This window comes from Photinus pyralis, unplaced genomic scaffold, assembly GCF_008802855.1.
Source record: "Photinus pyralis isolate 1611_PpyrPB1 unplaced genomic scaffold, Ppyr1.3 Ppyr1.4_LG10, whole genome shotgun sequence".
NCBI lineage: Eukaryota > Metazoa > Arthropoda > Insecta > Coleoptera > Lampyridae > Photinus > Photinus pyralis.
The window spans coordinates 14,823,895-14,840,159 of record NW_022170250.1 but is presented as its reverse complement, the minus strand read 5'-3'; the positions used below and the strand labels follow the sequence as shown (position 1 = coordinate 14,840,159).

Here is a 16,265-nt window from a genome sequence, read left to right as displayed (position 1 = left end):
GGTCGTTATCTAGTGATAGGTAAACGAGGAATTTGGATTTCTTCTGTCGATGTATCTCGCTTTTGAAAAAAGACTGTGCGTTGAATTTTTTTCGTCTGTTTCCACAGAATATAGCCTATACTTATTCTCATTCTGTGACGGTTTCCTCGTTGATGTCGAAGTTATTAATGGTCGCTGTGATAAAATTATCATTTTTTATTTGACAAATTTTTGTGAAATGTAGGTAGACACCCTTAGCAGAACATGTAATATTGACGTTTACTGTACTTGTTATGCCACTGTCGGAGAACATTTTCTGACCCGAAAGACCAATTTGCAAATGAGTGTTTGAAAAATGACCTTAAAAAAAACTGTTCAATAATTTTGTTCCGTAAGTATGTACCTAGACAACAAACTTCGTGGAATTTTGTCAATTTTCGTTGTCCGGCCAAGAATTGCAGTGGAATTATTTTTTTCGAATTTTCAAAAACTAATTTCAGATTCAAAAACCCCCAGATACCAAATTTCGTCGAAATCAACATTTTTTCGCACCCCTATTGAGGGGTGTGTCCTTTTGCGGTAGGAATTTTGAAAAATTATTTGCAAAACCGGAAAGGGCATACACAGCAAAACCTATTCAAAGACTTACCACCAGTCTCTGTAACTGTTGCTGAGAAAAAAAGAAACTTTACCACTTTTTTGAGGGTGGCTCCTAAACGAATACATGGATTTTTTTTTTTTTGGTGTTTGGATCCATCGTTCCTCGAAATGGGGGTTGAAATATATTGTGTGATCAAAACTCTCTAAACCTTCCCCATATAGTTTTTATTCGTTGAAGTTTTTTAAAAATAAAAGCGACTATAGTTTCGGCGTACTGCCATCATCAGGCGATGTGAAATTTAACAGGAAAACGGTAAGTTACAAACGTTGAAGACGAATAAGACGAACATGTTGTTTTTTTAATTATTAACTGGCCGAAGCCAAGTGAAAAAACCTGAAGGGTGGTTAAACCGGAAAGGTTGTCCTAAGTTTCAAAACGAATTATTATCAAGCCTTGTAAAGACAACCAACCGGAGGGTTGAATTATTACATTAAAAGTTGAAAGTTGAATTTAACACATTTCAAAAGAACCGGGGGGGAAAAAATAAACTCATAAAAGTTTTGAAACTATTGAGATGACTACATATTTAAATTATTTAAGTTAAGTTTAAATTCGAGATCATGCAGACGGCATGTCTAGAAATGATTGACCACCAGGTTTACCTATCACTAGATAACGACCAGATAACTGACTTTAACAGCCTAAGTACCTGCTGATAATCCTCTTAAGTAAGTTCCGGTATCTACCATTCAATATAATATACCTATGCCGTTTTTGAATTCTCCACCAGCGAGCTACAATACCATCCTAACCATCGTCTAGTGAAATCAAAAAACAAGCCTGAATCTTTGGGACAAAATCATACCGTTGTCACTGCTGATCTTGCAATATACAGCACAGCACAAGAGATACCTAATGTGGAGTAAACCCCAAAATTTACAGGGAAAGGTACCTATTTGTACCTATATATTTCACCAAAGAACTGAGATACATGGAGTTAATGAATTGTTTGAGATTTTACAATGCAACTCGGCGGAATGCATTTGTAAACTAAACGGCCAAAATAGCTAGTTTTGGTATTCGGAGAGAAATTTCTTAGTATAGTAAAATCTCTTACGCATCGCTCCTTGTTTAGCGAACGCTGCTGACTATCCTTCCCTCTCCGTCTCACTCGCGACTCCCAACTCGGCGAGGTCGGTAGGTTTTTACTTAAATTACCGTAACTTTTTTATTATGACAATTCAACTCATGTATAAAAAATCGCATAAGCCGCAGTGTAATTGTCACTTTGACAGCGGCAAAAGTTACTGCAACTTTTCCAGCGACAAATGCACTAGTGGTTTTTTCACTTATTCATTTTCGAACCAATTATCGCATTATCCTTTCCCATATGACTAGTTTGACGTCTGTCAGTAATTGACTAGTTTGTGAATTTCTTGTTCGTTAAATTGTCCTGCCGAATTACACTCGAGGTTTGTATTTAAACCGAGTAAATTTGCAATTCAAATCTGTTTCCTTTTAGCAATTGGACTCGAAAAACTGTCAACCTAAAAATGCTCCACCTGCGGTGTCGCATTTTTATTAGTTGACAGTTTTTCTCGTGAATTGCAGGCAACAGATTTTCATTACCTTAACAACCCAAATTTACTCGGTAAAATACAAACCTCTTGTGCAATTATAAGTGACAATTCAACTCATGTATAAAAAATCGCATAAGCCGCAGTGCAATTGTCACTTTGACAGCGGCAAAAGTTACCTGCAACTTTTCCAGCGACAAATGCACTAGTGGTTTTTTCACTTATTCATTTTCGCACCAATTATCGCATTATCCTTTCCCATATGACTAGTTTGACGTCTGTCAATAATTGACTAGTTTGGTGAATTTCTTGTTCGTTAAATTGTCCTGCCGAATTACACTCGAGGTTTGCATTTAAACCGAGTAAATTTGGGTTGCTGCAATTCAAATCTGTTTCCTTTTAGCAATTGGACTCGAAAAACTGTCAACCTAAAAATGCTCCACCTGCGGTGTCGCATTTTTATTAGTTGACAGTTTATCTCGTCGAATTGCTAGGCAACAGATTTTCATTACCTTAACAACCCAAATTTACTCGGTAAAATACAAACCTCTTGTGCAATTATAAGTGAAAAATTCACGGTAATGTTATAGAAAATAAAATAATCACAATGCTTTGGAGCATCGAATGAGCTATAAATATTGGAAATCGATATCGTGAAATAAAAAGTTATGAGAGTTCAAAGTGCGCACTTTTCATCTGCTACACGAATTTTGGAAGTTGACGGTCATTTTTCTAAAAACTGTGCATAACAAGGTAGGTAAATATGAATGATTTAGATTCTGCTATAAATGTACTTTCATTTTACAAAAGGAATTATTGATGTATATCGCTTAGTTGCTGAGAAAATAAATACTTTCGGTGGTCTAGTCGCGCGCGCGAAAATGAGTAAAGTTCAACTTTAGCGGCCTATAACTTTTGTCAGGACCACGGGAAAATGTCGTAAAGCGAGATTCTGAAGGTTCAAACATTTCTGAACAAAATGGTGTGGGTCCCAATTCTTTCTACTCCGAAAAAAAAAACTACCTCAAATAAGCGAGTTAGCGCCGGCTCTCCGCTGCACTAACATCGTTTGCTATCCCGATGTGCCTGAAAGAAGCTCTTCAAGATAAACAGAACTCGATACAAAAACTTATTAATTATTTGGTCTGCACAAAATTAATATTGCAAGTGTAATAATCAATATATTTGAAACAACATATGTAATCATATCCAGTGAAGTGAATAGTAGTCTCAGTATATGTACATAATTATTGATGTATATATTTAAATTTACTAAAATATTGTATACAGATGCATATAGCCTTAGCAGCTGCGCATCTTTTTTTAAATTTAAAAAAAAAAGTTCTCTTGACTCTTCAATTTGAAAAATTTCGTTTGACGGCGATGACATTTTCAGATTCAACAACGAATTATGAGTACTCGTAAATTAGATAAGATGGGACAACTTATTTATTAAACGAAAATGACCTTCATAGATACACTATTGTAACGTGATTTATAAATTCGGGTTCGATTTATATCAATATTTATTAAACAAAACTAAAACACTATAAAAACTGTACAATTTATATCGACTATTTATATCACACACTTCGCAATTTATATTTCCGCGCTCGATGTTTCATCCGTACTCGATCTCGTTCGGTAGTAAACTCACTGCGATGTTCGGTCCGCAACCATTTATACACGCGAGCAATGTAATTACCGGATAAGTCTCGAATATTCCTATACAAATCCCACTATCGCGCGCGTAGAAAATTCCAGAGCGCCAAAGGCGACGTCATGTCTGGAGCGTTTCCGTTACACTATGATATTCTATTTCCTTACATTAACACATTTAAAGGAAATTCATAAATTATCAACTTCAGGAATGGCTTTCAGCTCTCAGACAAAGCGATGCCGGAATAACGCGATACTACGAATATAATGCCGAAAACCCAAAAGTTGCAGAGCTCTCGATTGATTAACAAAAGTCGCCTGAACGGCCGACAGTTGGTGAAACAATAAGTTTCTTTTTGAGAATCAAAAATTCGCTAAAAGCTGTCATTGCTAAAAACATGCCTTAGTAGGGGTTTCAGGTAGATGCGCACGCTTTAAAAGAAATAATAAACAGTGGTTCGGATTACGAAATATTGGAGTTCGGAGTATGTATATCATTTTACAATTTGGCGCGTTCGTATTTCGGAGTAAAAGGGGTTCAGATTATCCATACATTACTGTATTTGAAAATGTTTTTTTATAACATAGTTTCTTTTGGTGTAGCAACTCAAGATGACGAAAATTTCCAAGAAAACCAACCGCAAGAGGATCCTATTGGTTCAGATGATTTAATTGCAGTACCGTTGGATGACGATGCTGAACCAGAGGCTACCATTGAAGACCAGGTGGTAGACATAGAACAAGGAGCAAGTGAAGAGATGTGTATCATACCTGATACGGAACGTGTTATATCACAGGCGGAGAAAGATGCAGTTGCCTCAATGGTACCTCTTAGAGATCCCACAGAATCTGAACTTTTTACCAACGATCCTTCATCAGAGACCACCTCCGCGGAATCGGCGACAGATAATTGCAAGGGTTCAAATCCAGAAAACTATGTGGTGTCTCTTTGTACAGATGAGAATGTGAATTCATGTATGCAATGTTGTTTGGTGAGTAGCGATGATGGTAAAGGTACCAGAGGTAAATTTCACCTCTTGTGTAGTAGATGTGATCTTAATATACAAAGTACATCATAAGACCCCTAAAACACGAGAGTAAAAAGCAAAGAATTTATTGGCCATAATGACATTTTTTTCACTTCCGGTTTGGCAACCCCAATTTTTTAAAAATATTTTTAATACACAATTTTAAAAACCACGTTCAAAAATACTAGCAACAATGTCTTTATCTTTATGGAAAGTTGCGTAACACACCACCCACACACCATTTGGAAACAAAAGTTTGCACATCAGCCTCTGGTAGATTCAATCGATACATATTTTTGTCCACTGGGTTACATGGGCGTTAATAGTTATTTATTATAGAAGGCAATAAAGGGTTGTAAGTGTACCTTTATCGTCGCGTATAATACAAAACTTTATTTTATAGCAGAAGCGATATAAATCATCATACAACTTCTGAAAATGTTGAATTTAATTTAGACGTCAAACATAGCAAGCCTAGCGTCTCTCGACGTTTCCATGAAAGCAATATTGTTTTCTGTTTTGAACTTCATTTTATTTCTTGCTCCGCGCCCTATTTCTATTAAGAATAAGAGATATTATTAGAATGTACAATCTACCCTTGCTGTTAAAGAGAGATTTAGCCTACTCATTTACACTTATTAAAATGTTAATTTAACATCTGCTATAAAATAAAAATTATTAGATATGATTAGTGTAAAATTTATTATTACAGCCTCGAAAATCAAAATATTCCGTTTTGCATGAAAAAGTCATGACTTATATATGCGATGATGGGTGCCTGAGCAACTTCAAACGTAGACATACCGATAAGATAATTATGAACACTGAAGGTGACCTGAGAGTGAAAAAATTAACATCGGGTGTTAACAATGATAACATGGTGGGCAAAGTGAAATTCTGTAGGAAGTGTGCGGAATGTCAAAAGGAATTGGAATTGAGTAATTCGCATTTATCCTGGCAAACAATGGAATTCTGCACTGAACTTTGCTTATGTAAGTGTTCGACTAATCTTTTCCAATACTAATTAATGTTTTATTAGCCAAGTATCAAAAGAGAGTTGGATCGAAATGTTCCAATTGCAACACAATTGTTCGTACAAACTGTTTAGGAAAATACTGTGTACGGTTTGGTTACAACATTAGACAGTTTTGCAGTAGCGTATGTCTAGAAGAATTTAAGAAGGGCCTCAAAGTTTGTTCTTATTGTCAGAAAGACATGTCAACTGGCGGAGGCGATGGATTCTTGGCGCCCGTAGGAGACAAAGGGCAATTTAAAGACTTCTGTACACAGTCCTGTATGGAAAAATACGATATTATGAGTAACAATCAAAGCAAACACTCCAATACGAGCGGCAATATGTGCTCTGTATGTTTAAAAGAGAAACCGACTACTATCGAATTTGAACACAACAACAAAATGAATTTCTTTTGTGGAGAACCATGCTTTGTGGCCTTCAAATTCGTCAACAATATCGCGCCAGGTTGAAAATTTCACCATGCGTATACCAGTTGTGATAACATACTTTACTTCCAGGAAAGTGTAATATGTGCAAAAAGTACTTTGACAACAAAGTTCTGGAAGAAAATTCCATGTTTTATGACAACGCCTTGCTCAGTTTTTGTGCAAAAAGTTGTCAAAATATCTACATAATTGGTCATAGAAAAATCGTACCTTGCAGTTGGTGCAAGGTTAAAAAATACAATTTTGACATGATCAACCGTCTGTCCGCATCTGGGGCCTCATTGTTAATGTGTTCTTTAAATTGTCTTAACTTGTATCAAGTATCGATAAATGCTGTGCAATCAAAGAAGTGAGTCCTTTACATCTCAGTTTTAGAATTTTGCGCTTGATGATTACAGGAAAAACTGTGATCACTGTCAAAAGAGTTACAAGCCGTTATATCATTTAACAATGTCTGATGCGTCAATTCGTAATTTCTGCTCCTATCCATGCGTGATGGCGTTCCAAAATCAGTTTTCAAAAACACCCATTACACTTAACGAACCGGAGGATGGTCAACGTACTCGTACTTTGCCTGTACCCACAAGTGGACCTAAAAAAACCAAGAAATTACTAAAGCCAAAGAAGAAGAGCGCAGGTATGCAGGCATTTATTTATTTTTCAGCTATCTGACGTTATGGATAGGGAACTTCATTGTGGTTTTCATGTTTATTTTATTTGGTTTAGTATTAATTTGTTAATAAACTAATGTTTATTTACATTTACAAATCCATATACTCTTCAATAAGTTAAAAAGTCTATGCACATGTGTGACCGACAATAGTAGAATACGTAGATTCGTCAACAATATCGCGCCCCCTACCTTGTTGCTGTGTTGTCAAAAAATTTACCAAGGCTGAATGAGCACATAAGTTAGTTATTGTGCTTTTGCTCTACCATCTTAACCAAGATGAGAGTATGCCAGGAACAGCACAAAATTTACCTCCTGTGCATCAAGGCTGTTTTGCAATTTACGCAATGAAATTGATGACTAAATAAAGATTTTGCTCTACCAACTTAAGCATAAAGAGATTTTGATAGGAACACCATTTGCTCTGTAAAAAGGCAGTGTGTGTTACCGTTTCCCTGACACTTGCCCATTCGAAAAGAAACGTTTGTTGCTGCATTAGTGAGGGGCCTGCATCTATCAAACGAGACATCAACAAACTTTCTGCCTTTTCCTGTGTGGAGATCTGGTCCTCACATTTTATTTTTTGGAAATGTTAAAAAAATGTGAGCTGTAAATTAATTCAAAACTTCTGTCTGAAGTTTGACACAGAGAATAATACCTTCCCGAAATCGAAACTATAATGCCTATATTGATCATGATAGAGTACCACAATAGATTCTGTCCAACATTGTGACTATATCGTTTTGTTCATGGGTGTTATGTATTGCAGACACCAACATTTGTCACTTCCTGAACTTTTTCTCCCCTATATGGGGACTATTGCGGTACTCTATCAATGCAGGTAATTTAAACAGCATAATAATAATTGAAACGTTAAATTGTCATCTTAAAAGGTTTTCTATTTTAGTACAGCTTTTGGCTGGCTGAATGCTGAACTATTGCAATCAAAGCAAGAATAGTGACCTCGGGTGATACATTTTGAAAGAAATGTAGTAATTTCCATCTCTTCCTACAATTCATACATTCACGTACACATTATTGTCCTTAGCACTAAGTTTTCTAAATTAAACGGTAAATTTGCAGACACGTACAAAGAATCTAGAGACTAATTATGAATTCTTTTGAAAAGAGTAAACCTGTCACCGAATGGACCTTATCTCCTACCACCGTAAATACAAGGCCTCGGTGCTGTAGTGTGACGTCATCATAATGTGGATACATAAATTATACTTTCCTTCACAGAGTAAACTTAAACCATAGGTGCTCTCAATATTTCTTATGGCGAAAAAACAAAGAAGTGCAAGCTGTTGAAGTCTTTACGTTGAATCCGCGCCCTTATTTTCCTGAATTTAATCTTATCTTGAGAACTTTAAACAAAATTCAGGTGAAGGATGGCACCTGCATTGTCATGATCCCTTATTGGAAGTTACAGTCTTGTGCTCTCTTTTTGTAAATGTAGAGTTAGCAATTTATTACCCTTAGGAACAGACATCTTTTGGTTTCTTCTTACAGCCGACATCCACATCCATTGTAGCAATTCTTATCATTGAGGCTTTCAGACTGAGAGGAGTTCTCGTAGAAGCACTATCTGCCACAATGAAATCTTTACTGTCTTCAACACTTATACAGAGTGGTTCCAATTCGTGGCTCACCATTGGGATCTCCGTAACGGTGAGAGTGTAGGTTAAATGGGGGCAAAGTTGCCCCTTTTGTTACTAAAAAAAATCTTTGAAAATAACTGAGATATCACCACTGAAAATGTCAAACTTTGTTTTCATTTTCCGAAGCTTACATGGTCCGAAATGGACATTTTGTTCCCGTTAGCGCCTTCTATGGGCACTTTTTTGAATAATCTGTTATCAGAATTTCCATAACAAGCTAGATGTAGAAGCTACAGGCTTATAGACGCCATCATAGCCATGTTGATTCAGCAAGATCTAGTTACCTGTGGATGTTTTGTTGAGAAGTAAATGAAAAACATCTAATTTGAATTTTTCTTGTACTTGTTTATTTTTCTGTTTTGTCCTCTTATCTCATCTCGTAAAATTGTAATATAGCGCCCATAAGAAGTAAGACAGTAGTACCCTGTATCTTTTACATTTAGCATGTTATGGAAATGCTGATAACAGATGCAGATTCTTAAAAAAAATGTGCCCATAGGAGGTGCTAACAAGAACCGTCCATTTCCGACCGTTTAAGCTAGGGAAAATGAAAACGAAATTTGACATTTTCAATTTTGTAGTGATTTATCAGTTATTTTCAAAAATTTCAAATGCGTTTTTTTAGTCACAGAAAGGAGCAACTTTGCCCCCATTTAATCTACACTGTATCTCTCACAGTTACGGAAATCCCAATGGCGAATCACGAATTTGAACCACCCTGTACAGTACAATCTGATCTATAAGATATGGTAGGAGTTTTGCAATAATACCACTGCTGACGCTTTTTTCAAGAATTTTATGAACATTTTACGCTGTATACAGAAATTATATGACAGAATAGGACGATATTATATTTACTTTATTTATTGTATTATTTAACAGAATTAATAGCTAAGTGCCCGGGCGCGGTCAAGGTTTGTCGCCCTATATTTTATGACCTGGTGAACAGTTTGAGATCCCTATCGTTTATTTAAAAAGAGTCTCAATTTTTTATTCTATTCTGGATTTGAGTACTTTTAGAGCGAGCGATTGTTTACGAGAAGGGGGGGCTCTTGACATTACATCTATAAGCTTTCGTTTGATACCTACATGATCCATGTAACCGATAAACAACACACACAACAATAAAGACAGGCAGACAGAAAACAGCGTTTTTTTTTTAAATTTTCTTATAATGCGGTAAAGAGGATATACTTACGACTACTTTCTGAACTCGAACCTAGAAACGCAAGAATTTAGTTATTTATTACACAAGACTATAAAGGGGCATTTTAACCATTGAGAGAATTAACTTTCACGAGACGGTTAGATTCTCTTTATCGTCGTGTATAATACAAAACTTTATTTTATAGTAGAAGCCATACAATTCATTGTAAAGCTACTGACAATTCTGAATTTAATTTAGAGACGTCAAAAATAGCAAGCTTAGGTTCTACCGTCGCGATAGTTGCCATAGAAACAGTCTGAAGGTCATTTTATATCGTGCATTTGAAATAAGATGGACAGATGTCATTAGAATGCACAGTCATTTGTTTCACTTTACCCTTACCGTTAAAGTGATCACTTTATCTATCCTTACGCTTAAAGAACGGCTTAGCCTACTCATTCAAACCTATTAAAATGTCAATGTAACATAATGCTATAAAATAAAAGATTGGAGTATAATGAGAACAGCAGTTTACACTTTTGGATATACATCAAAAGTCTCTTCGTCATGTATTTTCGTCTCAGTTTTTGTCAGATAAAGCATCTTCCATCGATGGTTATGGTCGTTGCTTACGAAATAAAAATTTAAATGTATCTTCATAAGAATTTATATCGTTTCCTACTTTTAGCTATTTTCAAAAGCACCCTGGGATATTATAGGCAGGTATGACGCTGCCGCACCTACTAAAGTGGCGCCCGGGGCGGACCGCCCCCCCCCCCTACTCTACGCCACTGGTTCCCGCTGTTCCACTGGCTGCCATTTTTTTGACAAACACATTAGGTTTATTTGCCACAAACTCTCTGAACATTACATAGTAAATAACACCTTATATTTTCATATTGGATACTGAAACATAATTCAACGATCAAGGGAACTTATCTGAAGTTTGCTCTTGATTATTATGAGGTATCCAGTTACAAGAGATAAAGACCCTCTCACCACACTAAGTGGCAAATAAATCTTTCTCTAAACGAATGAACTTACAAGCGATGATTGAACAGGGAGACAAAATGGACTGATTATTATTATTATTCGTGATTTTGCTAAAAAAAAGCTTAATACGTCAAAACAAATAATTATAGATGCACATTATGAATGCAATAAAGTAAAATGTGTCTCGTGCGCACTATAGTAGGCAATCTTTAAAAGTTTTCTTTTAATAACAACCGAAAATAATTTATAATTTAGTTTTTGCACGTGACTGGGAATGTGACTTGTGACAACAGCATCGGGTGTGTATGCAATAAATAATATCTTATATCTTCGGACTAGACACCTCATATAATCACAATCTAACACAATTGATTGTTGAATTTTATTACATACTTCTTTCCCCTCCCCAAGACAACATTGTTTTAATGTTTCTGCAACAGTGTCCTCAAACTTTCTGCAAGTACGATGAGTGGGAATGGTACTAATGTCAGATTTTAATTTAATTCCTTTACTTTTAATAACAAAACGAGATATTTACAACGTGCAAATAAATAAATGAGAAATATTGAAAATAAATAAAAAGTAGTTTAGTAAGGTGTAAAATGAACAAATAACACGTTTTCTGGAAGTTGTCATGTTCGCAGATGCACAGAAAAAGCATTACGAACTGCAGTGTCTGTAGCCACTGACCGGCAGCGCGGCACAGGATTGACTGACGATGACGTCTGACCTTGAGAGCTTAACTCGTTTATTTTATGTGTGACAAAAAGAAGTGTAAACTTTGCCATGCTGAGATACAAGGAACATTCTTTAGTAACAAGGTTAAGTTGGTAGAAATTGGTGTGGCAACCCTGCATCGATCAAAATTCTTCTTTTAGTCAGTGTAACTATAATTTCAGCATGAAATTCGATCTTGTAAGCTTGATCGTAACAATGAGGAGTACATTTTTATAACATGAGAAATAAAGTATAACATACTTGTACTCAAATGTGTAACATTAAGTTTATAATATAAGTACAATTTTCAGCATTTATCATTTCAGTGTCGATATTGGGACTTTTATTAAATACAATTCAATTTGTTTATATAGCAAACAAAAAGCTTCTAGAGAATTCTAGTCAGCATATTATACTTCCTGGAAAGAACAGGTCACATCCGCTTTCATTCCTTATCACTGGTGACTAATCCTTTATCCACTTGATGGCGCCTTGATATCGCTCTAGAAAATTCGCTACAATGAAATAAAATAAAACACATGTAGTTTATTTTATTAGCCAACTAAAATATTGCTTTCTGAATTACATTTGAGTTGTAAAATTTGCAAAAATCTAAATTCTGTTTTATTCAGAGCTGCCACACTAATTTCTACCAACTCATCCTTAATACTAAACAAACATAAAATAATAATAAATAACATTGTCCCTAAGTTGACTTATCAAAAAATGTAGATGAAAGGCAACATTTCACAAGATGCGAAATAGCAAAATGTACATATAACAATTTATCATCCAATATCGTTTTTGCATTATCAAGCTAGCAATGATGTGGAATGCAACTGATACACCCTGTATAATAAGAATAATGACTAATTACTTGATCATTTTCTGTTTAACAGTACCTAAAGAACTGCCAACCATTCCTACTATACCAGTAATTAGCAGTGTACAGTCACTGGCCACTACAAATGGCCCAAGTACCTCACCACCCACCGGACACCGCACAAAGAACAACACTACCACAACTCGACCTCCAAGTCCTATAATAAAGACAAAAATTCTGCGCCAGGTGATTATTAAACCCACTCCGATTCCACCACATAGAAATGTAGGCACTTTGTGCAAAATAAACACAAAATCAAAGGAAGTTACTGCAAAGCCAACTACTTGCGATGCAGAAGTACAAACAGGTAAGTTACATTGAGAGTCTTATTCTATATCAAATTTTCATTATTGTAGACGAAATTAAGGAAAAAACTAGCATTATTCCTATACCGGTACCAATTTACGTTCCCGCTCCAATGTGGATGTATTCGATGCCTCTACCCGTACCATTTCCTTTCCCTTTGCCAGTACCAGTGCCCATATTTATTCCCACAACTCGTAATTCGGCTATGGGAATTATGAAAGAAATTAAGGTAAGCAATTAAGATGGCTGTGGTGCTGACAATATATACATGACTTTTTAGAAAATCCAAGTCAAAATTCCCACAGATCCATTTGAAGCAGAACTTTTAATGATGGCCGAAATGGTGGCAGGGGATAAAAAAGAAGAACATACAGAGTCTGAAAGTGAAGAAGAGGATACAGCACCACGTAAGTGTTTGTACTTATCTGGTCATTGGCTGATGTATTTAACCTTTTAGCACCACCTGAAGAACCGACATACAGTCCTGAACCTGTGGATCCTAATAATTCGTTTGGGGATGATATGCTGCAAATGGCTTTGAAAATGGCAACAGAGTTGGACGAACCGGCTGTAGACTTAGAGGGAGCGCTGACTGTCAACACAATTACGGCATCTCAAGAAGAGGCTGCACCAGGTATGACCCCTGAATCGTGTAGTGTAATTTTATTAATAAATAAAGTTAGCACCAGTGCCAGCTCCCGAGCAGTCGCCACCCATACCGATGACAGAACGTCAATCAACTCGTGGTCGTAAACGTATGGGACGCCCACCGAAGGCTGCCCCAATTACGAGTAAACGAGGTAGACGAACATCAACGCAGGTGGATATTCCCACAATAACACCTCCACCACCGACTCCTCCTCAAGAACCAGTGGAAAAACCAGATGCAAATATGTGTCTTAAGGTAGCCAGTAGTGCAGATTGATTTTTGTGTAATCTTTTTGACTCGGCAGTATACATTTGGAGTAAATGCCTGGAAACAATGGGTCACCACAAAAAATGCCGAATTGGAGAAGACTTCACGACGTGTGAAATTGTTTAAACCCGAAATCTTACAGTTAACTGCTGATGAACTGAATTATTCGTTGTGCTTATTTGTGAAGGAAGTACGAAAGCCTAATGGACAAGAGTATGCTCCTGACACGATTTATTATCTATGTCTAGGTGAGAATTACACCCATTATATACTGCATAGTCTAAAGAATAAGATAGTGAGACAATACTTTGGGGTATATATTGAAATGTAAAGCACAGTCCACTCACTTCGGGGGGGGGGCGAACCTCGCTTCGATCATATACGTGCTAGCCCATATTGAAAGTGGGGTATTTTACATTTTCTAACATCACAAATATTGGTCGATCCAATCGACCATTTTTTTTGAAATTATAAGAGAAGCTTCATTTCTTTGGGAATATCCCGTAAATAAAGTGATTTTTATTGGAAATTTTGATACATATTGTCGTCTCCAGTTTTGTAGGTGAATATGGTCGATGCGTCATGATTGATTATTCGTTTCAAGTTTCTCCAATTACTAAAAAGTTGTCACCACTTTGCGTCTTTGTTTGCACATTTTCTATGGGAAAATCGCACCTCAAGAACGAATTCACAAGGGTAAAAAATTCACACAGTTGGGACTTAGAGCTGTGAACCTGAATGTGAAGACGCATTTTCGTCGCTATCCTTTCTGATGGCGCCGAATTCTTTTCACCTGTTAAATGCACGGAGCACTCAAATATACCATATCAGCCACCGCTAATCTCTAACCTCAATTAACAGGCTCGTAGCTTGAGCTTGGGGGGAATAAGGGCGGTTGGGCATTTCCTTGAGTTAATTATAATATTGTGTACAATGGCGTGCCCTCAGTACGCCACCTACAAAACATCTGTCCAGCTAGCTCAAAACAAATCAATATAGACTTAAAATTTCTCAATCTAAGAAACTTGGTAGCTTCGATCAACTTCCGACTATTCCAAAGAATTCATTACACAAATTTTGATAAACACTTTCAATAGATTTTGAGCACCAATAGAAAAAAATGGCAGCCGATCAGTGTATTACACGGCTAGTATTTTGTCTACAACTGTATTCACACAATCAACTCGCTGGGAGACGTGACCTAAAATTTCCACGGCCTTCTCTCACTCAAAATTTTGTTGCTCACACCCCTATTAAATAAATTTATAGCTAAAAGAGCATTTCCCATTTTCAAATCGCTTCCAAAAGCTTTTCAGTTCTCGAGATCATTTAAGGAATCATCTGTTTCAAATTTCAACCAAATTGGTCGGGTATTCTGGCCCGAACCATGTGTACAAGTATCATTCCGCATGCACATATACACGTATGTGCATACAGACATTTTCTTAAACGCTTTTTAGCGCATTTCCACAAAAATAAAAAAAAAATGCGCTATTGTGGCCACTTTGTCCGTCCGTCCGTCCGTCTGTCCGTCCGTCCGTCCGCTAACTTTGCGACGCTACTAGTTTTTTATCTTAAGAGCTATTGTTCTACTTTTTTCGCTATTTGTTATTTCGTTATGGTGTCGAGTCTTGTACCAAGGAAGGAATTTTTTCTGTACCGCTTACAAAAAAAGTTATTGTAAAAAAAACAAAAAACCGTTTTTACATGTTCCATAATTTTACACTTTTGCCGTTTATTAACGATCCTAGAGATCGTTTATAATTTTGCATTGCTATCTGTCGCCTGCCGGTTGGTCTCTCCGTCTGTTCCTTTGTCTGTCTGTCCATCTATCTGTCCGTGTGAACGATAACTTTGTTTAGAAATGTTCGATCGCTTTTACATCTCCGTTAGTTATGAACTGAATTGCATGAAATTCAATATGGGCATAGATTTAGCCATATAATACGCAATGCCAAAAGTTGAATCGAATTCACAGTGCCCTTTTCGCATCTCGACCATTTATAAACCGAATTGCAAACTTTTTTACTTATAAAAGTATTTGAATGAAATTTGATACATAGGCACTTGGAATAAAGGAAAATCAAACGCCAATTTCAAAATTTGGTTTTGCGCATGCGCAGTGCCAACTTTTTTATTTATGGAAGAATTTAAACGAAATTTGATACATAGGCACTTGGGATAAAGGAAAATCAAAAGCCAATTTCAAAATTTGGTTTTGCGCATGCGCAGTGCCAACTTTTTTATTTATGGAAGAATTTAAACGAAATTTGATACATAGGCACTGGGGATAAAGGAAAATCAAACGCCAATTTCAAAATTTGGTTTTGCGCATGCGCAGTGCCAACTTTTTTATTTATGGAAGAATTTTAACGAAATTTGATACATAGGCACTTGGGATAAAGGAAAATCAAACGCCAATTTCAAAATTTGGTTTTGCGCATGCGCAGTGCCAACTTTTTTATTTATGGAAGAATTAAACGAAATTTGATACATAGGCACTTGGGATAAAGGAAAATCAAACGCCAATTTCAAAATTTGGTTTTGCGCATGCGCAGTGCCAACTTTTTTATTTATGGAAGAATTTAAACGAATTTTGATACATAGGCACTTGGGATAAAGGAAAATCAAACGCCAATTTCAAAATTTGGTTTTGCGCATGCGCAG

The 16,265-nt window shown here is 36.3% G+C and overlaps 1 protein-coding gene across 1 annotated transcript in view; it reads left to right on the top strand.

Annotated features, from left to right (window-relative positions):
- Positions 1 to 16,265, top strand: part of LOC116162566 (zinc finger MYM-type protein 4) — a 43,409-nt gene that overhangs the window by 19,135 nt on the left and 8,009 nt on the right. The window contains exons 2-12 of the mRNA XM_031476210.1: positions 4,420 to 4,808; positions 5,557 to 5,836; positions 5,884 to 6,324; positions 6,378 to 6,654; positions 6,704 to 6,942; positions 12,393 to 12,683; positions 12,733 to 12,911; positions 12,963 to 13,089; positions 13,140 to 13,316; positions 13,366 to 13,586; positions 13,636 to 13,846. Coding sequence (XP_031332070.1) covers positions 4,420 to 4,808; positions 5,557 to 5,836; positions 5,884 to 6,324; positions 6,378 to 6,654; positions 6,704 to 6,942; positions 12,393 to 12,683; positions 12,733 to 12,911; positions 12,963 to 13,089; positions 13,140 to 13,316; positions 13,366 to 13,586; positions 13,636 to 13,846 — 2,832 coding nt within the window. The remainder of the gene's footprint in view (positions 1 to 4,419; positions 4,809 to 5,556; positions 5,837 to 5,883; positions 6,325 to 6,377; positions 6,655 to 6,703; positions 6,943 to 12,392; positions 12,684 to 12,732; positions 12,912 to 12,962; positions 13,090 to 13,139; positions 13,317 to 13,365; positions 13,587 to 13,635; positions 13,847 to 16,265) is intronic.